At 46.0% G+C, this 25,463-nt stretch overlaps 1 protein-coding gene across 5 annotated transcripts in view; it reads left to right on the top strand.

The window, feature by feature from the left end:
* LOC128340053 (uncharacterized) overlaps positions 1-25,463 on the top strand; it is a 51,403-nt gene that overhangs the window by 2,843 nt on the left and 23,097 nt on the right. The window contains exons 1-3 of one of the 5 annotated variants that reach the window (XM_053284706.1): positions 7,103-7,170; positions 12,154-12,354; positions 15,202-15,228. The exons of 1 other annotated variant lie outside the window; for it this stretch is intronic. In XM_053284706.1, coding sequence (XP_053140681.1) covers positions 12,219-12,354; positions 15,202-15,228 — 163 coding nt within the window. In that variant the 5' untranslated portion in view covers positions 7,103-7,170; positions 12,154-12,218. Of the gene's footprint in view, positions 1-7,102; positions 7,171-8,489; positions 8,818-10,051; positions 10,221-12,153; positions 12,355-15,201; positions 15,229-25,463 lie in introns of those variants that run through there. 3 more of the 5 variants (XM_053284704.1, XM_053284705.1, XM_053284703.1) reach the window with 3 other exon arrangements.

Below are 25,463 nucleotides of genomic sequence, written 5' to 3'. Positions count from 1 at the left end.
CCAGGCAGTGTACACAATTAGCTGGTTGCTTTGGGGCAAGGCAGGAATTTCCCCCTGTAACCTGCCCTGGCCATAGGGTTGAGGAGTGTTTCCTCTACTGTATTCCGTGATCCTGGGGAGCTGCATGCCATGCATTTAGCAGGTGCCTTGGTCATGAGAGGGAATGTTCTTTTAAGCTCATAATTGGCAGGGTTAGTGCAGGTAAGAAAGGAGTAGGAAGAAGATAACATGGTCGAGTGCCCTGAGGCACCAATTGGAGGGGGAAGGGAGTTTCCCTAGACCAGCCATGAGGCTTGGGGGAACAAGAATGACCCCTTTGAGACATGCCTGCCTTGTGCGCCCAAACCTTTTGGGAAAGGGAGAGGGTAATTAGGATGATATCCTACAACATATCTTTGGATGTTTGGCATTGAGGCTCCATCAGTTTTGGCAACTGCTCCCAGATTCAGAGCCAGGGTGGGGCTGGTTTAGCATTGGGTGGTGAGGCAAAATGGAAGATTGTCTTCCTCGGTTTTAGCAACTTGAGGGAGTTGTAGCCATTCTGCTAGCCTGTCACCTTTTGTAAGTAGTTAAATGTTTCAGGCTTGTGCTTCGACACGTCTGAAGCTGAATAATTTGCACCATCCGCTGGGCGACTGCATGGAGGTGGCTGCTCGCAGAACACCCATCTCCACTCAGTGATCATGCTTCCAATGCAGAAGGAGACTCTTTTATGGGAAGCAGAACCCTGTACTGCCTGAGCAATGGCTGGAGTGGGACACAGCTGGAGATGTTTGCAAAAAATGCTGGTGGGGTACGGGTTAGTCCTTTCAATGACTTTCCCTGGGGAAAATACTGCCCCTCCCACCATTTCTTGCGCATACCTCCCACCCTGTGCCATGCTGGGGTAATACGGGGCTCTGCTTCCCGTAAAGGAGCCCTTGGATGCTGCAATGGGCACATGGCAAGCAGCTGCCTCCACACAGTACTGAGGCGATGGTGGTGCAGATGATTTTACTTTGGCCATGCCAAAGCACAGGAATAAAATGAGTGGGGTATGCTCAGTCCAGTTCTTATTGCCTTTTTCTTTAATCAGGATGCAAAATGTGAGGTCTGAATGGTCATCTGCATGAGTTCTGAATGATTTAGCCCCATACAGAAATATCTCTGAAACTGAAAAGTGTTCTCAACCATCTGTTCAGTTTCGAGGGGCTTATTATTCTTAAAATGAAATGTGTACTGCACAGTAGGGCTGTCATACACTGGCAGTAATTTTTGAAATGGGGCAGTGGATATGCTTGTGTGGTGTTGTGTCGCCCGTTGTAAAGAAATAGGGAACTCTGCATGGTGGTAGCCAGAAAAGAGGGCAGGCTTCACAACGTGGTTTTTGGCATCTAGGGTTGCCAGCTATCCCAGAAAGGAAAATTCACTCACTGATTATTTGTGTATGTTAATTTAGCTACAGGCACACTTAAAATTACCCTGTGATGAACTCTGAGAATGAAGTGTTAGAAAGCCAGTTGCTTGGCTGATCTGAAACTGACACACTTTACATTGCCCATTCTGGCTGTACAGATAGTGGCATGTCCTCCATGTGTGACTGCTAATCCAAACACTGAATGCCACTATTGACAGGACAAACTAATCAGTGTTTTTGCTGACAATTAGGCAACTCTGGAGTGCATAGATGAGGACAAAGGACCCAAGCATAAGGTGACTAATTATGACAGCAAATAGCTAGAAATGATCTCAAGGTTTGTGTGATTAGAACATTCCTGGTCACTATTGCTTTGCCAGCGTATTTTACAGAGACTGAAAACTGGTTTTACAGGATGATTTTGTCCATTGTATTATTCTCAACACTAACAGATAGTCAAGCTTTTCCTTATATGAGCAATATAAGTTATATAGTATCAGTGGTTTGTCTTTCACATCAAGACATCATTTCTTCATAGTAATTTTTGTACTATTCTGTGCTAAGAGCCAAACTAGACAGGTGAGCCCTTTGCCAGGTTCCTCTGAAAAAATTGTGGTAGCTTCCTTGTGCCAACTGGGCACTACCACCAACCACATTACGCTTGGGGCCACCACCACCCCGGTGTGAAGCTATACTTTTCCTGAAACCTCCATCATACCCTATGGGGAAAATCTGAAAGACGCACAAACTTCAAAAATTCACCAAAAATCAGCAGTTTGCCCAATTCCTTTGAAATTTTTGTGGTAGCTTCCAGTCATTGGGCACTATAACCCCCACCCACTCTTTTGACCATGTGACTCATTTTTAAATCTGAATTAATTCGGATTTGGATTAATTCGGATACAAAACAAAACGGGGGTGATTCGGAAGGCTTAATATCGGACAAAATACAAAAGGGGGTTGATTCAGATTTGGAACAAATCGAAACAGAAAAAATACAAAACACGCAATCCTACTTGTTATTGTATTCAGAAGACCAGTGTTGTTGCTGTTTGTTAGTCATTTTAGCTCTGATTCTTCTGCCACTTTTGCCTCTTTTTCACCATAACCTCTTATTCTGCAACTTCTACCTCTGTGTCCCCTTTAGAGGTCACTTCTGTTGTTCAGTAAAACAAAATCATTTCCCCTCTCGATCTAGTTTTTGCCATGTCATTCCTTCTCTTTTTCTACCTCAGATCTGTTGTGGGGTGAAACCATATGTTGCATACTAATGCAGCAGGGGTGTAGAAAGGTTGGAGTGGGCCTGGGGATGAGATTTTAAAATGGGCCTCTCGCTGCAGATTAAAAAAGGAGATTTTCAACCATGCAGTGTGAGCCTTAGTATGTTTTCTCAGAACTGAGATAAAAACCACTCTCTGCAGGTGCTCAGAAGCAGGGCCATCCCTAGCGGGGTGCGGGGCTGGGGGCCAATAAGCATGTGCAGGGCCTCATTAACATTTCATATAATTACAGAATCATACTGATTGATGACGTACAGTGTAAATAGTGTGAGTGAGGTTTTTGAACATGTCCAACCAGCTTGGACATATAGTGCATTTCTAAAGAAAAAATAAAATCAAAGCACAACACATGCTTCACAGTTCTCACTCAGACCTTCTGGGTTGCAAACTAACTTGAACATAGTGCATTTATAAAGATATATATCGTTTGTTCCAGAAGTTTTTGTAATTTTCTGCCATAAAACAAGCCACTTATAGGACTTTTTTGATGGGTTTTTAAATTAAAAAAATTATTAAAAAACAACAATTTGTCCAATCCACTTCAATTTAAATATACATATTCCTCCCACCCTGCCCTACATCTCTGCTCGATACCAAAACCCTATGCCAAGTCATTCCAGTTGAGCAAAGGCTACGGCAGAAAGGCGGGTGTTCTATCTATCTATCTATCTATCTATCTATCTATCTATCAGATTTGTACACTGTCCCAAACTTTTGTCTCTGGGCAGTTAACAATAGCCTAAAACAAGTTAAAACATATACAAAAACTTAAAACAATTTAAAAATCAACCACAGATGAAAACCTGAGAATTTAAAAAGCTGAAAAAGCTGGGGTGAAGAGGTGGGTTTTCAAATGCTTTTAAAAAATTGTCAGAGATGGGGAGGTTCGTATTTCAGTAGGGAGCACATTCCACTAGGGATGTGCATGGTCCGGAGCGGTCCGGACCGGCACTGAAGGGGGGTCTCCCTTTAAGGGCGGGGAGGGTTTACTTACCCCTCCCGCCGCTTTGCCCCCTCCAGCGCCCGTATTCTTAGTAGAAGCCGCCCCTTCTGCCTCCTCCAGTGCCAATGCCGCCTGGGCGCGCGCGCGGCTTTGCTTTTAAAAGTTCCTTTTGCTGGCGCTGAGGGATTAAACACCAAACAGAAGCCGGCAGAGCACCGCGCCGGCCGGCGGCTCCCCCATGCTCAGCCGCCCAGCAGCCACTGAGAACGCCCAGCGAGGACGCGCCGTCGCCATCGCCATCGCCGACGCGCCGCGGCCCCCAGGCAACCCTAACTTCCGGCTTCCATGCGACTTCCCCCAGCATACAGAGTGGCTGCATTCTGCCACTCTGTATGCGGGGGGAAGTCGCATGGAGGCCGGAAGTGATTCAACCCTCACTTCCGGCCTCCATGCGACTTCCCCCCGCATACAGAGTGGCAGAATGCAGCCACTCTGTATGCTGGGGGAAGTCGCATGGAAGCCGGAAGTTAGGGTTGCCTGGGGGCTGCGGCGCGTCGGCGATGGCGATGGCGACGGCGCGTCCTCGCTGGGCGTTCTCAGTGGCTGCTGGGCGGCTGAGCATGGGGGAGCCGCCGGCCGGCGCGGTGCTCTGCCGGCTTCTGTTTGGTGTTTAATCCCTCAGCGCCAGCAAAAGGAACTTTTAAAAGCAAAGCCGCGCGCGCGCCCAGGCGGCATTGGCACTGGAGGAGGCAGAAGGGGCGGCTTCTACTAAGAATACGGGCGCTGGAGGGGGCAAAGCAGCGGGAGGGGTAAGTAAACCCTCCCCGCCCTTAAGGGGAGACCCCCCACCCGAACCGAACCGGCCAGGGGACAGACCGGTCCGGACAGTTCGGAGGCCTTTGCAATGGCCTCCGAACTGGTCCGGACTCATCTCTACATTCCACAGTCAGTACCCAGGGCCTAAGCCATTTAGGGCTTTATCGGTTATAACCAACACTTTGTATTTTGCCTAGAAACCTATTGGCAGCCAGTGTAGTTCTATCAGCAAAGGAGTGATGTGGTCCCTCCAAGATGACCCAGAAACCAACCTGGCCTCCAAACTCCCTGCCGCTTCATGATGCGGCACAGCCAACTGACAGCCGCCCCCAGAGCCAATTGTCAATCTTCTTTCAGCTTTCCAGCCACCCACAGCCACCAAACTCCCTGCCGCTCTGGAACTCTCGTGTGCTCTCACAAGAGTTTACCACGCATCCGGACTGGACCGTCTTGGAGAAATAATTATATAGATAACTGCCTCCTTAAGACAAGGTGGCATCCTGCCCTCCCTCAGAGAAGCATTTATGATTTCTACCAGGCCTCTTAAAACAGCCTCCCTGCTAGATAGAACAAGCCATGTTGGACAAGGGTCAAGAGAACACGTGGTAGGCCTCATCACTCCAAGCAGCTTGTCCACATCCTCAGGAGTCACAAACTGAAATCAATCCAGTTGAACCACATAAGAGGAGTTGCTGGACACTTCCAATTCAGACATCGAATTAATTGTGCAGTCTCTATCTAAGGTGGCCCGAATCTGAAAGATTTTACCTGCGGTGGTGGCGGCAGCAAGGAAGGACCTAGTCAACCGCTGCTGCTGCTCCTGTGGGGAGGAGCATGGCTTGGGTGAGGGTGGGGAGGTCTCTGGGGATAGGGGGCTGAAGCTTGGCCAATAGGCACCAGCAACGCTGCATCTGCAACCAAGAGGGGTGATGGGGATGGAGTAAAGGGATGGAGAAGTGAACAAGATGGGTGAGGGGGATGGAAGCAACCAGATGGAGGAGGAGGAGCAGGAGTCCGGCTGTTTAAAAAACCTGTTTAACCCTCATTCAGAGTCATTATTTTTTACACATGAGTAGGACTTCCTACTTTCAAGTAGTCCCATTGCTTACATTGGATGCCCCCCAATGTTTTCAGGCCACAGAACCCACAATAATTTAACATTTCTCTCCAGTGGAATGCAGCAGTTACCCCTACATCCCATGCATGGCACCTTGTGCCACGTACAACTCACTGAGAATGTGTCACTAGGATAGAAAAATGAACACTTCAAACCCCACATGAATGAGAATCCACACTTAAACATATCAGCTGAAAGGACACCTTGACTGAGCTAAAGGCAACCTGGGAGCTGGTCAAGCTCATTCTACAGGCCAGTAACCTCAACACATCTTTTGCTTGGTTTTTTGTCAGCTGTCCTGGGCACAGACTTCCTGGGTACACACAATACTGATGTATTTTGTCCATCCAAACCAAACACAGATGACAGTGCTTCTCTTTGTGAATGTGGTTGCATATCTGGGGGTATGTCTGGTTTGTTGTGTGTCATAGTGCCTACACAGGTCAATCCCTTGCTCAGGAGAACCTCTACCAGTATACACTGGGCAAAACATCATTCTTCACCACAGTTCTCTGGGGGCAGGTTCAGATGAACATTGCCCTGCACACACGGGAACGTGTGCAATAACGTCAGGTCTGTGGCAAGAACGTACCTGCCTGATGCCACTGGTGCATGTGCCAGGGTGCTCATCTGAATCACCCCTTTACACACGCTTGTGCCAGGGTGCTCATCTGAATCACCCCTTTACACACGCTTCAGCTTGGTTTTGGAGTGCATATAGAGGGTCAGTTCATCTGAAGAAGCCCCAAGAGTTGTTCCATGGCTGTATGCCTTGCTGTACTACTTGCAGGCCTACTTGTTTTTGTTGCAGTCCTCCAGCTTGCTTCCCAAGGTAAACATCTCCTGTCAGTTGGTAGGATGTTTTTGCACCACAGCACCATCATATTTTCAAACCATACTTCTTTGCTTAGCATGTGTTGCCAGAAGGGACAGTGCTTTGGAAATCTTAACAGCTGCTCATCATCTGCTGGTCAGACCCAGGAATGTAGCTGTGCTTTAGCTCCTGCACAAACAAGTCCAGATTCCTCTAATGGCTGCCAGCTTGGCAATCACTCTTCTTTCCTGTCATGTGGCTTTGTCATCAAACCTTAAATTACATGTGATGTCCTCAAATTATCTCAGCTGCATCATGGCACAGAAATGGGATGGCCCCAAATGTACAGCCCACAATCCCTGCAGTGCTTCATGATTGGCATGAAACATACCAGCCTGAACTAGCAGGCTAAGATACACTATCCGTTCTGTAGTCAAGGTGCTTCCATCACACCATAGGAAGCTGCTGCCTACTGAGTCAGACTTTTGGTTTATCTAGAGCAGCGCTGTCTACTCTGATTGGCAGTGGCTCTCCAGGATTTCAGGCAGTATATTGATTCCTCCCTCAGGGTTCATGATGGTTCTCTCTTGTTTGTTCTCTCTCTCCCTCAGATTTCTGTGGAGGGAGTTGCTTCATTAACTGCCTTCTCCTGCTGGACTAAACTTCTCTTGCTCTGGTCTCTCACCAGAGGACCCCAACCCCACCTCACCACTATTTAGTGGGCAAGTGATGGACTGGTTGTAGACCACCTTTTGTCATTTATGCTTCTCATGTAACCCATTATCTCTGTATCTTCACTGGCAGGTGAGTGAAGCTCAGCAAACTGTTCAGTGCCACACATCCCACCTCTATATTTTCTTGCTCTCTCCACCTGGAACCAAGCTCTAACTGCACACGCACACACACACACTCGCGCGCACACACATACACACACGGACTATATGAATGGGAAAATACCCGAGAGGTACTGTGGATCATTGATCCACTGCTTAAGTGGATTCAGTAAGCCAGGCTTACTGAAGCTGACATGTTGTGGTTGCTGCTGTTGTGATCCTTTTGGCTTTGTGCTGCTAGCTAAAATCCCTGCTTTTGTTAGGTTGGATGCTTCCAAATGCTTTATTTGTTCCAAATACTAGGTCTGACATTGTGGGAGGGAATGGTTGCATCTGCCCTAACTCAAGAACATGGAACTATGCAGTGCCTCAGACTGATTTTGAGACGACATCATCATCATCATCATCATCATCATCATCGGAAACAAAACTGAAGTTTCCAAAGAGAAACAGGGTGTCCTCCCCCATCTCAAATAGCTTAACATGGTCATGAGATAGAAACCACCCCACCATAGACAGCCCATTCATTTTGAGGTAGTTTTCTACCCTGTGTCATATTTTAATTAATAACATAAATTAATAATTAATTAGAGCCTCCCCTTCTCTGGATGTTTTTAAGAAGGACTTGAAAACATACCTGTTGAGTCAAGCTTTTAATTTATAGTTTTAAAGTTTTAGATTATTTAATTGTATTTTAAATGGTTATAATTGGTTTTTAGATAGTGAACTACCCAGGGACTTGCATATGGGGTGGTATTAAAATGTGTTAAATAAATCAAATATCATAACTGGTGAGGGGAACATACTGTGTACCACAGTCCAGGTAAGAGTTTGACAGCAAGAGCATAGCTGAGAGTGTAGTGGTTTGCTTGTTGACACATCTTTACACAACTGGGGGTGGAAATCCACCCCAAAATCCAGACCAGGGTTAAAGATTCACATTTCTCTGACACAGCAAAAATGTTCTCCAATTGGTTGAGGTGATTATGACATCAGTGCTGCTCAGCCTCTCTGTTCAGGGCAGGCCAGTAGCCTCAATCAATCCTGTCTGTGACTTGTTTGCACTGATTCCTTAAAATAATTGAAAAAGGATTTGTGAAATGAAATTCAGGAAGTCTTCCATATGTTTGTTTGCCAGCACTGAAGATTGCATTGGAATGGAGACCACCAGAGCAGCTTCAGTAGGGGCAAGGGGGGCTGTGAGCCACATATTAGATTTCTGAAACAGAAATGGTGGGGGGGAGGTTGGGGGAGGTCTACAAATAAACTAATAGAGAGATTCAAACTGGATGTAAGAGTGGTTCTCGTTAAACCGGAATTTGCCCCAATACTTTTCATTAGAAACTGATATTACATATTTCTACATATTTTCTCTTTAAGCACTTTTGCTCAGAGTTATTACTAAAGCTCTTTTCTGAGTGGTGATTTTTATAGTTGAAGCCTTACTTTGTTCTATCATGCCTGCATCTTTCTGTCCATCAGCTGAATGGCAGGCAGAAACTCATTTGATATATCTTTGAGCATTTGGAGAAAGGGAACTTCACCAGTTGAATTTCTGGCTGTTGTGCAGCTGAGGAACAGGCCAGATATCAACAGGCACTGTTTTCATCCTCATATGGTAGGTAAAGTCTGCCTGTCATGTGACTGTTAAAGGTCCTGGGTCCTCTGGCCCTTACAAGGAACTCAGCAGCCCCTTCGGCTTATGAATTACAAGTTTGGAGGGTCGTAAAAGCCAGATAGGAGCTCTGAGGCCTAGCAGTTCTGAGGTGAAATGACGGGCCACTGTCAGATAGAAGCAGCAACACTACCACTGTTAAGCATTTGAGGCCTATGTGATATAGGGGAACCAGGGGCTGAGCCACCACTGGGCGAATGGTTCAAAGAACCCAGGCTGCTGCCCCCGGGGTCCACGCCTCATGGCTGCAGACATGCCCCCCGCATCTGACGTCATACACGGGGGGCATTATTTCACTCCCAAACGGGACAACGCAACCCCATTTGGAACCGAAAATGCCCTGCACTGCATTGCCAGCATGGCCAGAGTGACTCTAGCAGGGAGAGCCACTCCTGGCCTTGCTGCCAACGCAGCGGGGCCAATCTCCCTCCCAAACGGGGCTGCGCAGCCCCATTTGGGAAGGAGATCAGCCCGCGTTGTGTTGGCAGCGCGGCTGGAACGGCTCTCAGGGAGAGTTGCTCTGGCCCGCACTGCTGAACACAGTGCGAGCCACCCTCCCTCCTAAACGGGGCTGCATGGCCCCATTGGGGAGGGAGACTGTGCCCCTGCATCTGATGGCGGGGCGGGGCCAGGGGGCCACGGCGGTGGCCAAACACAGGCCGCCACCAACCTCCCTCCACCACTGAGGGGAACGGTCTCAATATACCTCAGAAACCAGAGTTAAATCATTCAAGTGTAATAATGGCTGCTCTTTATTTTCAAGAGATTTTACCAATCTCTTGATTGGTAAAAGTGAAAGACAAAAGTGTGAAAGAGGCACCCATACACCCAATACGCACAGTTGCTCCCTGGTTTTAAGAAGGGGCATTAAAAATTAAATAAAAATACAATTTTAGAGGATAATATGCATGTTTTAATTTATTTGTCCTAACATTGAAATGGCACTGACACACAAACAACACATTTCTCACTGAACAACTTTTCTCACTGCATCTACTTTCCATCACTTCTTCTCTTTAGGTACATGCACATATTTTCTTCTTCTTCTGGTCTGCTTTCTGTTTGCACAGTGGTGCTATACACCACTTCACTCTCCATACTCAAAATGACTAGGCCTCAAAGAAAAAGAGCAGCGATGATGTCACAGCACAGCCAACATGCTGCTGCCTGTTTTGGGGGGCATGGGCAAATAGGCATTTCAAGCCTTAATTTCAGCTGCATATAAACAGATTTCAGCAAAACAAAACAAAAAATACCGGGTGACTTGTAATCACTTATTGATAAGAACTAAACAATAATATTTTTTTTTAGGAGACATCCCCATTAGATCATAAATTTGTGGAAAGGTAAATTACTACAGTGTTTGTAAAGTAGCTAGTATATACTTCAGACTTTCTTATAAACAACAAGTGAATTTCGGCCCGTTGAATAACGGGCGCTAGTAACGGTGCTCCTGGCCCCCCGCCGCCATTCCCCCTCCCTCCGCTGACCAGCTGCCCGCCCTCCCAGCTGATTTGTGATCCAAACACCCCCCTCGATTAAGGGCCAATTCAGCCTAGGCATTTGCCCCCGCGGCTTCCGCCGCCGACCGCCCACCCTCCCAGCTGCCGATACCTCCTTACCCCCGGACCCTGTCCTTCGCTTGATCGGAATATCTATTTACAGAAGGAGAGAGGAGCTCGCATGTAGAGCTCCTCTCTCTTTAAAGTCTCTTCCCGAACTGGCGCTTTGGGCGCCAAGGACACCTATTGCGTCCTTTGCGTCCATAGCGCCAGTTAGGGAAGAGACTTTAAAGAGAGTGGAGCTCTGCATGCGAGCTCCTCTCTCCTTCTGTAAATAGATATTCTGATCAAGTGAAGGACAGGGTCCGGGGGTAAGGAGGTATTGGCAGCTGGGAAGGCGGACGGGCGGTCGGCGGTGGAAGCCGCAGGGGCAAGTGCCTGGGCCGATTTGGCCCTTAATCGAGGGAGGGGGGCTTGGTTCAAAAATCAGCTGGGAGGGCGGGCGGGCGGCCGGCGCCGCGGGGGCCAATACATGGGCCGATTTGGCCCTTAAACTTAGCCAATATGGCCGCCCGTGTCTGGGCAGCCGTATCTTTTTCGGCAGTTCTGAGCATGCGCTCCGCGCATGCTCAGAACTGCCAAAAAAGACACGGGTGCATGGGATCACACTCAAGCCTTTTATTATATAGGATAAGCAAATATGACTGTTCTGCAATCTTAACCTCAGACTAGGATATTGCTTTCAGATTTCACTTGGGAAGACCCTTTTCCCTGTATAGTGCACCAGTGTTTAAACACAATTGCCTATATGGAATGAATAGAGTACCATGATAATGGCATAGCTATCTGGACAGAATCATTTCAGTTTGTGCCAGCTCAAATTCTTATCTTCATGAGGGAAAAATGTAATTTTAGACAAAACTAAATTCAATATAGAGTGGCTGTGTATGTGTGTCTTTTTTTGTTTTTGACTCCACATTTCACTCAGTTTGAAGTGAAATATTCTTTAAAATTTTGAAAGAGACAAAAGAGGTTGGACAGCTCACTGAACATTAGGGTTATGCATGAAACGCGGTTTGAGCACATTTTAGGAGTGGGGCCCGGGAGCTTTAAGAAAGAGTAGAGCAGGTCCTTACTTGCTCTCTGCTGCCTCATGCAGCTTCCTGCTGGGGTGGCACACATCCCAAGAAGCCCCATGTGGCGTCAGCACATACATGTTGTTCATGCATGCACAGATGTAATTTGCACAGGTGTCACTAACACCATGCTGGCCACACATATGGGCAGATGCCATGTGCGTGCTGACACTGCATGGGGCTTCTCGGGATGTCTGCCACCCCAGCAGGAAGCTGCATGGGGCAGTGGAGAGCAGGTTAGGACCTTCTCTCCTTCCAATAGCAATAGCAATAGCACTTACATTTATATACCGCTCTATAGCCGAAGCTCTCTAAGCGGTTTACAATGATTTAGCATATTGCCCCCCAACATTCTGGGTACTCATTTTACCAACCTCGGAAGGATGGAAGGCTGAGTCAACCTTGAGCCCCTGGTCAGGATCGAACTTGTAACCTTCTGGTTACAGGGCGGCAGTTTTACCACTGCGCCACCAGGGGCACTTCCAGCTTGGGTTAGGCTTCTTCCAGCTTGGGTTAGGCTTCTCGGGTAATAGCACCAAATTATAAAAGGCGTCTTTAAGTCTTAGATCTCTATTTTTTTCCGTTTGGAATTTTCTGACAAATCTAACAGAGTTTTCCTGACCTCATCTCTCTCTGTTCAGGTTGGGATTGTGATACTCTGGAGAAATCTTTATGTCATTTACCATGCTTTCCAGCTGACCCAGGAATGAAAAGAAAAACAGCAGAGTATTCATGGATGCCAGTAGTACAGAGCAAAGCTTCTCCATGTGATCGATTCAAACATGCCTGCTGCATCTGCAGGGATTTTCTTTATATTCATGGTGGGAGGTACACCACCAGCTAGGGATGTGCGAACCGGTTCGGATCCGAACCGGTTCGGGTCCGAACCGGTTCCGGTTCGGAGGTTCGGATCGAACCGAACCACCCCTGGTTCGGTTCGAATCCGAACCGAACTGGGGGTGGTTCGTTTCGAACCGGTTCGGACCGGTTCGGATCGGTTCGGAAAGCTGAAAATTGGTCAGATGGTAGCTGGCACCCAGGGGTACCTGTCACCCAAACCCCAAAGCAATTGGACACTCGTACGATTTTTTATGAATTTTTGAAAAATATTTTTATTTTTCTCTCATAGGATATAATGGGACCCGAACCAGGCCATTATTTCTTATTGTGGAGCACTCATGGGTGCCAACAACCATGCAAACCCTGAAGCAATCAGACACCCCTATGATTTTTTATGAATATTTGAAATATTTTTAATTATTTTTCTCATTGAGTATAATGGGACCCGAACCAGTCCATATCCCCTGTTGTGGAGGACCTAGGAGCACAAAAGCAGGGTGGGTGGTAGACAGGCATGGGTGCCTACCACCCAAAAAATCTCAAGGCAATTGGACACTCCTCTGATTATTGGTGAATTGTTAAGTGTTTTTGAATTCCTCATAGAGAATAATTAGGATTGCAGCAAATGTATAGCTTCACGTCGGGGGGAAAGGGGTGTCGTAGAGTGCAGTGTGGTGGGTGGTAGTTCCTAGGGTGGGCAAGGAAGCTATCAGAATTATTTGAAAGGAATTGGGCAAAGAGGTGATTTTAAAGTGATTTTTGAAGTTTACGCGTCTTTAAGGTTTTTCCTCATAATAAGTTATAATGGAGCTTTCAGCAGCCCTATAAGTGTACATGGGGGTGCTGGGGTGGCCCAGAGCAAGTGGTGGTGTAGTGCACATAGGGTCCCAACCACCCCCATGGGTTTCTAACCCATGGGGTACAGGGATCTCTGGTAGGGGCACCCCCATGGGTACAGGGTTCTCTTGTTTCTGAGGTATTGAGTGTGGATTCTATGATAGCAAATGAGATTTTCAATGAGACACCATCAATCCACTCTAATATGCTATCATAGAATCCACACTCCGCCTCCTGCTTCTTCTCTGTGTGTGTGCTTAGTAGGGGTGTGCGATTTGGGATTTCAGGTGATTTGGCTCGGACCTGAACCGAATCACCCCTGTTCTGTTTTGTGCCCGAATCTGGGTCACCCGAATCACCCTTGATTTGGTTTGGATTCGGATTTAATCCAAATCTGAATCTGAATCGATTCGGGGGGGTAAAAAGGGGCCCGGGGCAAAATTTGGGGTGGGGTGGTAGTTCCCAATGGTTAGAGTCTACCACCCCAATTTCAGGGGGATTGGGCAAAGGGCTGATTTTTGGTGAATTTTTAAAGTTTTAGTGACTTTGGGGCAGTTTGGGGGCATAGCATGGGATCTGGGCAAAAGGAGTGGGGTGGGGTGGTAGTGCCTAATGGGTGCAGGCTACCACCCCAATTTCAGGGGGATTGGGCAAAGGGCTGATTTTTGGTAAATTTCTGAAAATTTCATATCTTTGGGGCATATTGGGGCATATTGGGGCAGAAAGTGGGGCCTGGGGCAGAATAGTGGGGTGTGATAGTAGTGCCTAATGGGTGGAGGCTACCACCCCAATTTCAGGGGGATTGGGCAGAGGGCTGATTTTTTTAGAATTTTTGAAGTTTGGGTGTCTTTGGGGCAGATTGGGGGCAGAAAGTGGATCTGCCCCAAAGGAGTGGGGTGGGCTGGTAGATAGTGCCTAATGGGTGGAGGCTACCACCCATCCCCAATTTAAGAGTGATTGGGCAGAGGGGTGAATTATGGTGAATTTATTTGTATGAGGTTTGTCTTCATAAGGTGAAGTGTGCTAAATTGATTACTTCCTCATATTATTCATAGTAAAGGAAAGTGTGAAAAAGTGAAAGTGGGGTCATGAGAGTTGTTTAATTGAAAAATATCTCATTTGCTATGATAGAATGAGAATTCACACCTTTTCTATTCACCATAATTCACCCCTCTGCCCAATCACTCTTAAATTGGGGATGGGTGGTAGCCTCCACCCATTAGGCACTATCTACCAGCCCACCCCACTCCTTTGGGGCAGATCCACTTTCTGCCCCCAATCTGCCCCAAAGACACCCAAACTTCAAAAATTCTCAAAAAATCAGCCCTCTGCCCAATCCCCCTGAAATTGGGGTGGTAGCCTCCACCCATTAGGCACTACCACCCCACCCCACTCTTTTGGGGCAGATCCACTTTCTGCCCCCAAACTGCCCCAAAGTCACTAAAACTTCAAAAATTCTCAAAAAATCACCCCTTTGTCCAAACCCCCTGAAATTGGGGTGGTAGCCTCCACCCATGAGGCACTAACACCACACCCCACTATTCTGCCCCAGCCCCCACTTTCTGCCCCAATATGCCCCAATCTGCCCCAAAGACATGAAATTTTCAGAAATTTACCAAAAATCAGCCCTTTGCCCAATCCCCCTGAAATTGGGGTGGTAGCCTGCACCCATTAGGCACTACCACCCCACCCCACTCCTTTTGCCCAGATCCCATGCTATGCCCCCGAACTGCCCCAAAGTCACTAAAACTTTAAAAAATCGCCAAAAATCAGAGGAAGGTCCAATCGACTTGAAATTTGGGTGGCAGGTAGAACACAAGGTCCCCTTTCAAACCAGCTATTTTTTGAGATCCGAACCGGTTCGGTTCGGATCCGAACCGGTTCGGATCCGAACCGAACCGGGGGGGTGGTTCGGCAAAACCAAAACCGAACCACCCTGGTCCGGTTCGGACCCGGTTCGGATCCGAACCGAACCGGGAGAACCGGTTTTATGCACATCCCTACCACCAGCTTGAGAGACTTCTGGCGCTATAAAATAGGTAAGTCTGACTTTTTGTTTAGTGGCATGATGAAAAAACAATTTCTACAAGCTGTGTTTGTATTACCCTGATTTTCTTGTAGCGGTTGCCGTTACCCTGGTGATACCCTGGTGATCTTTAAATTTCTGTCAGGCATTGGTTCTTTCTCTAACTCTGTTTTCAGTTCAAATAAGCGAATGGATAGACACTTTCTGGCATAATCTGTATTGAATGATGAGCACTGTGGACTGGTCATCTGAATCCACTTTAAGACTAGAGCAAATAGGACAACATCCAGGGCTCAGTAATTCTTACTTTAGGCTCTTATTAGAATCTTGTCATCTCAGATTTTATTTTTAGAAAGTATTTAACAGTTGAAGAAGATAAATGTGACGATCTGTGAATTAAAAAACAACAACAAAGGAATCGGAAACTGGTGAGTAAGTGAAAGGACATCCAAGTTCACAGTGCTTTGTCTCTTATGATTTCAAAGTTCAGTTCAAAGATTTTATGAAACACTGGCTCAGACCTTTCACATGACAGAGTAGCACATTGGGAAGAATACTGAAGAAGCTGTGTAACCGATCCATCATTGTTTTCTGCTGCACAGACATTCAAGTATTTGTTATTTACCACAGATTTTCCAGTAGCAATTGTATAAAGCTGATTTTAAAGCATACCTGATCATGTGCTGTGTTTCGGTGCATGACAACCCTGGGTTAACACAAGGTACTTGATTATGGGATTGTGTGGAACTGCATGTTCAGAAACAAAGGATTGCCACCAAATCTGTTGGTCCTATGCTGGGACCATATAGAGGCTATTGCCACGATCAAAATCCCTGGTGGCTAGGGAGGGCTGGGGGGAAGGCAGGAGCCTTTCTGCCTCCCCCACACAATCGGATGCTTGTTAAAGCTCTGCCATGCTGCGCACCCATACAGCCAGTGTGGCAGAGCTGATGATTAGGGGATCTGGAGGAGGAAGTCCTCCAGTTCTGTACAATGTATTGCACAGGAAGCCAAGAGACCTCCTGCAGCAATACAGCAATGCTGCAGCTCCTAGCTGCCTGGCTGCTTTTTAAGTGGCACACTGTGAATCTCAGGGAGCCAGGCTGCCAGGAGCTGCAGAATACACACAGATGGGGCTGACCAGGTGAGCTGGGGCTTTGTTCCTTTAACCACAGTTTTAAGCTGGGTTTCCGAACAGGGTAGCCCTGCTCTGGAGCAGTGGGATGGGAGCGGGTTCTGAAGCTCCACATGAGCCTTGCAACCCAGGTTTTCCTGCTCCCACTCTTAAAGAGGCTATCATTAGACCATACTTGGAAAAAACCTACATTGGACCCCTCAGAGTTAGGCAACTAGAGGCCTGTCTCTAATCTCCCATGGTTGGGCAGGGTGATTGAGATGGTGGTGGACTCTCAGCAAAACATTCCTGGACGAAACTGATTATCTAGATCCACTTCAAACTGGCTTTCAAGCAGGCTGTGGAGTTGAGACTGCCTTGGTCGGCCTGATGGATGATTTCAAACAAATCAATCCAGAATTTTCACTCGAGGCACAAATGACCAGTCTCAAACTATCATACTTCAGACACATTATGTGAAGATCCAGCTCCCTTGAGAAGTCCATAATGCTGGGGAAAGTTGAAGGAAAGAGAAAAAGAGGACAACCAGTAGCAAGATGGATGGACTATTACGACAGCAATGAATGCACCACTGAGAGACCTTAAAGGCCAAGTTGAAGACAGATCATCCTGGAGAGAATCTCTCTATGTGGTCGCTAAGAGTCGACACCAACTTGACAGCACTTAATCAATCAACCAATCAATCAACCAGTCAATCAATCACTGATTGTTTGGGGTCAAGACCCAAGATATGGTTTAGATCTGGCTGTTCTGGTTGGGATTACACTCCCCCTGAAAGATCGGGTACATAGCTGGAAGTGTTTCTGGATCCAAAATTCTCTCTGGTTTCTCAGATTGATTCAGTGGCCAGGAGCTTATTTTACCGGCTTCAACTGATATATCAGCTATGAAAATTTCTGGAGGTAAATGACCTTAAAACGGTGATGCATATGCTGGTAACCCCCAGCATATGCACCACTCGAGGTGGGTTGACCTGTACTCAATGTGGGGCTGCCTTTGTATGTAGTCCAGAATCTACAACATACAGAAAGCTGCAGTCAGGTTGGTCTCTGGGACAACCCAAAGGGACCATATAACACCAATTCTGAAAGAATTGGACAGAGTGCTGGTCTTTACCTATAAAGCCCTGAATGGCTTAGGTTCGGGGTAATTAAGTGACCACCTTCTTTTAATGAATCCTGCTACCTATTAAGATCATCATGGAAGGTCCAGTTATGGTTGCTCATCTGGTGGTGACTCGAGTTGGGCCTTTTCTATGGCTGCCCTTGGGCTTTGGAATGCACTCCCTCTCAAAATAAGGGCTTACATAAGAACAACCCTGCTGGATCAGGCCCAAGGCCCATCTAGTCCAGCATCCTGTTTCACACAGTGGCCCACCAGATGCCACTAGAAGCCTCAGGCAGGAGTTGAGGGCATGCCCTCTCTCCTGCTGTTACTGCCCTGCAACTGGTACTCAGAGGCATCCAGCCTTTGAGGCTGGAGATGGCCTCTAGCCCTCTAACTAGTAGCCAATGATAGACCTCTCCTCCATGAAGTTATCCAACCCCCTCTTAAAGCCATCCAGGTTGTTGACTGTCACCACATCTTGTGGCAGAGAATTCCACAAGCCGATTATGTGTTGTGTGAAAAAAGTACTTCCGTTTGTTGGTCCTATATTTCCTGGCAATCAATTTCATGGGTTGACCCTGGTTCTAGTGTTATGTAAGAGGGAGAGGATTTTCTCTCTATCCACTTTCTCCACTCCATGCATGATTTTATAGACCTCTATCATGTCTCCCTGCAGTCATCTTTTTTCTAAACTAAATATTGGAGATGAACTTCCAGTGCATTGACCTTTTGCACCAACTGCCCTAATGACCACGAGGGGCATTGGGAGTAGAGACAGTGAGTAAGGGTCTCCCTATCTGTCCCTACTCTATGACCCCTGAACTGACTCTGCAGCACTTCCTGTGCTGAGTCACAATCCTTCCTTTCCTCCTAGAGAGCAGATGGAAACATCTCTCTCTGTCTCTCTCCTTACCTATCCGTTATGTAGTCCTTTAGATTAGATATAGGTCTTTCCTATCTAAGTGTATTTAGCCAATAAATATTTAGTGTTTAGTCATACAAGGATCTCCATGTATTTTCCTCTAAATAGCTGCAATATCCCAACCATCCTCTGCTACCTACTCTGTAACTGGAGTGTGTGTTCATTCCTTAGTGCTCTGCTGTTTTACCTATTGTGGGTAAAAATCAACAACCTCTAACAGGGTTATGGGCCCAGCAGGAGCAACAGGCTTCTAGGCACAAGCAGAGTTTATTTTATTTATTTTTTTCATTTTTGAAAGTGCAGCTGAGTTAGTTAGAAACTGCAGCATGGATCCTGAGACTATAGCCTACTCAGGAATGGCTCCTTCTTTTCCCAAACTGGATGGCAATAACTACGAAACCTGGGCCCTCAAGATGAAAGCGATCTTCATGACAAAAGCAATCTTTGAAGTGCTCATGGAGGGACGGCCAGCCCAAGATGAAGCTGCTCAAGCCTTGTGGGACAAGAAAAAGCAAAATGAGTATGGCCTTTTAATTTTGAGTATAAGCGATGATTTATTGATCTAGGTGCGGGATACAGATTTAGCCTCAGAAGCATGGGATAGACTGAAAAAGCAATGTGGCCAAGTCTCTGCAAACACAGCTCTTCTCCTGTATAAAAGGCTATGCGAAAGCAAACTGCAGGAAGGAGGAGACTTTGAAGCCCACATAGCAAATATCTTAGAAATTAGCAGGCTTTTGAAGAATAACAAATGTGAATTGAATGAAATTATTCTAATTGGGGCAATCCTACAATCCCTGCCTAAAAATTTTGAACCCCTAATTGTTGCTCTTGAACTGTCTCATTGTGAACTGAAGGTTGATCATGTTGTGTCGAGTCTCAGAAATTTTAATATGAAGTTGCAGCAGGAGAGATTTGAAAGCAATGGCACTCTGGCACATTCAGCAGACAAAGTAATTTCAACATTAGCAAGCAGAGTAGCCTCAGTGACTCATCAGCATATTCAAAGAGCAGGAAACTCAGAGGGCAAGGACCTGGTCACCATGGCAATAAAGTAAATGCAGGGATGAGTCATGGTGACAAACAAAGAAGGGAGGAGAAGCATGGATAAAGTGGCTTATCTGAAAGGGCAAGTAATGCCAAAAGCTACAAAGTTGCCCCAGGAGAGCCAAAAAGGGGTCACACTTTCATCCTGGACTCAGGTGCATCCCAGAATATAATCTGTGATCCCGATCTGTTCATTGAACTCGACAAATGCTACAGATCAGATGTCACACTAGCAGATTCAAGGAAGATAAGTATGGCTGGCAATGGAACAGCAAAGATGGCTCTGCTACTGAAGCTTATGAGGTTAAGATATATGGTGCACTTTTCGTGCCAGAGATGCAAGTCAACTTGATTTCAGTTGGGCATGGACTCAAGAAGGGGTGCAAAGCAATTTTTGAAAATGAAGCATGCTACATCTCTAAAGGTGATGAGTTAATAATGACTGTCCACATGCAGAATGATGGACTTTTTGAAGTAGACTGTGCTACTGCACAAGTAAATGTGGCAAGTAGTTGCCAACACAAAAATTGTGATTTCTTATGGCACAGAAAATTGGGCCACCGAAGCCTAAACTTTAAAACTGACTCCCAAATGAGGGAACTAACCGAGGGATTTAATATAAGGGCATGTCCAGAAATGGCCAGCAGATGTCAGTGTTGCATTCTTAACAAGGGAGTCAAGCCAACCTTTCCGGCAAAGGGAACTGTACAGTCCGGGAGTGTTTTGGAACTGGTGCACTCAGATGTTTGTGGGCTGTTACTGATGAGTTCTGGTGGAAATAGGTATGTCCTGACTTTCATTGATGATTACTCCCAATTTTGCTATGTGTATATTCTAAGAGAGAAAAGCCAGGTGTTTGAGAAATTTAAAGAATATATTGCACTGGTGAACAACAAATTTGGAAGGAAGCCCCAGTGTTTGAGGTCAGACAATGGAGGGGAATATATGTCAAACCAGATGAAAGAATTTATGAAATCAAATGGTATCTCTCACCAGACTACCCCTCCATTTACTGGACAGCTCAATGGGGTAGCAGAGAGAAAGAACAGATCTCTAGTGGAAATGACCAAATGTCTACTGCATGATGCCAATCTAGCAGACAGGTTCTGGTGTGAAGCAGTGATGACTGCTAACTACCTGCAAAACAGATTACCCACCAAGGCAACAAATAAGACACCATTTGAACTTGGCATGACAGAAAACCTTCCCTGAGACACATCAAAGTGTTTGGTTGAATGGCCTATGCATATATTCCCAAAGCAAAGAGGACCAAACTCAATTGCAGATGTGAATTGGGAATTTTTGTTGGCTATGAATCTAGAGGATACAGAATCCTTGATCCAAAAAGTGGAAAGGTCAAAGTCTGCAATGCAGTGTATTTCGATGAAAGACAAAGACCAAATAAAGGTGAAGCATCAAAGATTTTCCCAGAAATCCAGATGAATAAAGAGCCATGTGATTGGACTCAAATAGATCTGGAGTCAAGCAGTGATCCCGAGGAATCAGTGCCAGATTCAGAAGGGGCGACACATCCGGAACCCGAATTGAGGTGCTCACAGAGGCATAGCAAAGGGGTTCCACCTAATAGACTCTCACTCATGGCTAAAGGAGGAGAGATGCAAGAACCCACTACATGGCAAGTTATAGAAAGGTTGCCAGCTGATGAAGCTGAGAAGTGGAGAAAAGCAGCAATTGAAGAAATTGATTCCTTGCACAAAAATGAGACTTGGAGACTTGTGGAACTACCCACTGGAAGAAAGACTATGGGATGCAAATGGGTCTTCAGAATCAAGCAGGATGCAGAAGGGGATGTACAGTGCTACAAAGCCAGACTAGTAACCAAAGGATACTCCCAAATCTATGGCCAGGACTATGATGAGACTTTTGCACCAGTTGTGAAACACACGTCAATTAGAACATTGCTCAGTGTGGCAGCAGCCAAAGGGATGCAAGTTGAATACTTGGATATAAAGACTGCTTTCCTACATGCGGAAATCGAGGAAGACATCTACATGCAACAACCACCAGGCTTTGAGGAACCTGGAAAGAAGGGGCTAGTGTGTAAACTGCAAAAGAGCATCTATGGCTTAAAGCAGGAAGCCAGAGCATAGAATGAAAAACTGAATCAATTACTACTTAAGGAGGGGTTCACGCAAGTAAAAGCTGACCCCTGCCTATATTCTAGACACAGAGACAATAGATGGACTTACATTCTGACTTACGTTGATAATTTGATTCTTGCACATGAGGAAAGGCAAGACAGTCATGAAATTGTACAACACCTGAACAAGGAAATAGAGGTGAAGGAACTCGGAAGCATCTCATATTACCTTGGCATCCAAATAGAAAGGGAAGAGAACGGAACATTCCTTCTCAACCAAAAGCAGAAAATAAAAGATCTTCTGAAATGCCTGGGACTGACAGAGGCCAATGAAGTCAGCACGTCAATGGATGCTGATTTCTAGAAGCAAGAGGAGGACAGCCAGCCTTTACCAGCCAACAACCAATACAGAAAGGCAATTGGAAAACTCTTGTACATAGCCACAGTGACAAGGCCAGACATTGCCTCAGCAGTGGGAATCCTGAGCAGAAAAGTGAGTGTGCCAACGAGCAAGGACTGGATAGCGGTCAAAAGATTGGGAAGGTACCTGAAAGGTACTGCACATTATGTATTGGAGATTCCAGCAAACAGCAATCCCAAACTCGTGGGATATGTGGATGCAGATTGGGGAGAGGACAGAACAGACCGCAAGTCCACAAGTGGACACCTGTTCCTGTATGGAGGTGGAGCCATAACTTGGAGTAGCCGTAAGCAGTCACTTGTTGCGCAGTCATCCACAGAAGCGGAGTACATTTCAGCAAGTGAAGCATGCAGGGAAGCAGTATGGATACACCAACTACTATCGGACTTTGGCATCGAGGAACGAAAGCCCACAGTGATGTTTGAGGACAACCAAAGTTGTATCCAGATCTCCCAAATGGAGAAGATGAAATCTCAAACTAAGCATATTCCCATAAAGTACCACTATGTTCAGGACTTGAAAGAAAAAGGGGTGGTCCATCTGAGGTACTGCCCCACAGAAGAGATGCTTGCAGATGGATTAACCAAGCCATTATCCAGGGACAGATTCCAGATGCTTCGTGAGAAGATGGGAGTCGTGACCAGGTGTTACAGGCGATGAGAAGGAGTGTTGGAGATGAACTTCCAGCGCATCAACCTTTTGCACCAACTGTCCTAATGACCACGAGGGGCATTGGGAGTAGAGACAGTGAGTAAGGGTCTCCCTATCTGTCCCTACTCTATGACTCCTGAACTGACTCTGCAGCACTTCCTGTGTTGTGTCACAATCCTTCCTTTCCTCCTAGAGAGCAGATGGAAACATCTCTCTCTCTGTCCTTACCTATCCGTTATGTAGTCCTTTAGATTAGATATAGGTCTTTCCTATCTAAGTGTATTTAGCCAATAAATATTTAGTGTTTAGTCATACAAGGATCTCCATGTGTTTTCTCTAAATAGCTGCAATATCCCAACCATCCTCTGCTACCTACTCTGTAACTGGAGTGTGTGCTCATTCCTTAGTGCTCTGCTGTTTTACCTATTGTGGGTAAAAATCAACAACTTCTAACACTAAAAAGCCCCAGGTGTTGTAGCTTTGCCTCATAAGAAAGGTTTTCTAGGCCCCTGATCATCTTGGTTGCCCTCTTCTGCACCTTCTCCAGTTCTACAATGTCCTTTTTTAGATGTGGCGACCAGAATTGTACGCTGTACTCCAGGTGTGGCCACGCCATAGTTTTGTATAGGGGCATTATAATAGCAGCAGTCTTATTTTCAATCCCCTTCCTAATGATCCCTGGCATGGAATTGGCCTTTTACACAGCTGCCGTACATTGACACTTGCAACCAGCTGTCCACCACGACCCCAAGATCCCTCTCCTGGTCAGTCACTGACAGCTCAGATCCCATCAGATGATCAGACTTGAAGTTGGGATTTTCATCCCAATGTGCATCACTTTACACTTGCTAGCACTGAACCGCATTTGCCACTTTGTCGCCCACTCACCCATTTTGGAGAGATCCTTTTGGAGCTCCTCACAATCAGTTTTGGATTTCACTACCCGAAAGAGTTTGGGATCATCTGCAAATTTGGCCACCTCATTGCTTACCCCTGCTTCTAGATCATTTATGAATAAATTAAAAAGCACTGGTCCCAGTCCAGATCCCTGGGGGACCCCACTTCTTACTTCCCTACATTGTGAAAACTCTCTATTTATCCCTTCCCTCTGTTTCATGTCTTTCAACCAGTTAGCAATCCACACATGTACTTGTCCCCTTATCCCATGACCGCTAATTTTCCTTGGGAGTTTTTGATGAGGAACTTTGTCAAAAGCTTTTTGGAAGCCCAGGTATACAATGTCAACTGGATCACCTTGATCCACACACTTGTTGACACTCTCAAAGAATGCCAAAAGGTTGGTGAGGCAATTACCTTTGCGGAAGCCATGTTGGTTCACTCCCTGAAGGGCCTGTTCTTCTATGTGCTTTACAATTTTATCCTTGAGGATGCTTTCCATCAATTTGCCTGGAACGGACATTAAGCTAACCAGCCTGCATTTCCCAGATCGCCCCTGGATCCCTTCTGAAAATCGGTGTTACATTTGCTACTCTCCAGTCCTCTGGTACAGAGTCCAATTGCAGAGATAAGTTATATATTAGGGCAAGGAGGTCAGCAATTTCACATTTGAGTTCTTTGAGAACTCTTGGATGGATGCCATCCGGCCCTGGCAATTTGTTAGTTTTCAGTTTTTCCAGGCAGTTAGAAGTAGAACATCATTTCTTGTCACTTCTATATGACTCAGTTCTTTAGCCTCCATCCTTAAAAAGCCTGGTTCAGCAACAGGTATATGCTCAGTATCCTGTGCTGTGAAGATGGACGCAAAGAACTCATTCAGCTTCTCTGCAACCTCCACAACCTCCTTAATAATCCCTTTCACTCCCTCATTGTCTAATGGTCCGACCGCCTCCCTGGCAGGTTTCCAGCTTTTGATATATTTAAAGACGTTTTTGTTATTCCTCTTGATACTTTTGGCTAAATGTTCCTCAAACTCTCTTTTTGCCTTCCTTATTGTCACCTTGCATTTCTTTTGCCGGAGTTTGTGTTCCTTTCTGTTTCCTTCATTTGGTCAGGCCTTCCAATTTCGGAAGGAAGTCTTCTTCCCTTTTATGGCTTCCTTGACGGCATCGGTTAGCCATGCTGGCATCCTCCTGAACTTAGTCGTCCCTTTCCTCCTTTTGGGTATACAATGTAACTGGGCTTCTAGTATTGTGGCTTTGAATAAACTCCATGCACTCTGGAGTGAAGTGACTCTCCTGATTTTCCCTTTCAGCTTTCTTTTCACCATATTCCTCATTTTGGAGAAGTTTCCTCTTCTGAAATTCAAAATGTCTGTGTTAGACTTCCTTGGTGATTCTCTCCCCACATGTATGCTGAATTTGATTGCACTATGGTGACTGTTCCCTAAAGGGTCGATGACACTGACATCACACACCAGGTCTTGGGTGCCACTCAGAATTAAGTCTGAAAGAATTGCAGCTTCTCCATCTCTGATTGCTTTTAATAAGACCCTTAATACACACCTGTTTCCCCAGGCTTTTAATTAAAATTAATTTTAAACTGTTTAATTATTTTAATCATTTTACTCTGAGAATTGTTTTTAATGGTTTTGATTCTGTGAAAGTGTTTTGTCTGTTTTTTTTTAAATATATTGTAACTTGGATTGTGTACGCCACCAAGAGATGTATATACCAGATGGTATATACATATGATAAATAAATAAATATAGTAAGGTTATTTGTACAACCATACTAGGGGAGGCTGCAGGGGTGGCAGACTCCTACCAGCATCCTCCTAGATGACCAGAGGCTCTTCTTTCCTCTGCTGATCATGTGCCCAGACTTCCGGTGTGGCAGTGATCAGCAGAGCTGGGATCTAGAGGAGGAAGTCCTCCAGTATTCCACAATGCAGGAGGGTGGTGCACG

The sequence above is a fragment of the Hemicordylus capensis genome, chromosome 1 (genome assembly GCF_027244095.1).
Source record: "Hemicordylus capensis ecotype Gifberg chromosome 1, rHemCap1.1.pri, whole genome shotgun sequence".
Classification (NCBI taxonomy): domain Eukaryota; kingdom Metazoa; phylum Chordata; class Lepidosauria; order Squamata; family Cordylidae; genus Hemicordylus; species Hemicordylus capensis.
Note: the sequence above shows the minus strand (reverse complement) of the source record. Positions and strands in the feature narration are given on the sequence as shown.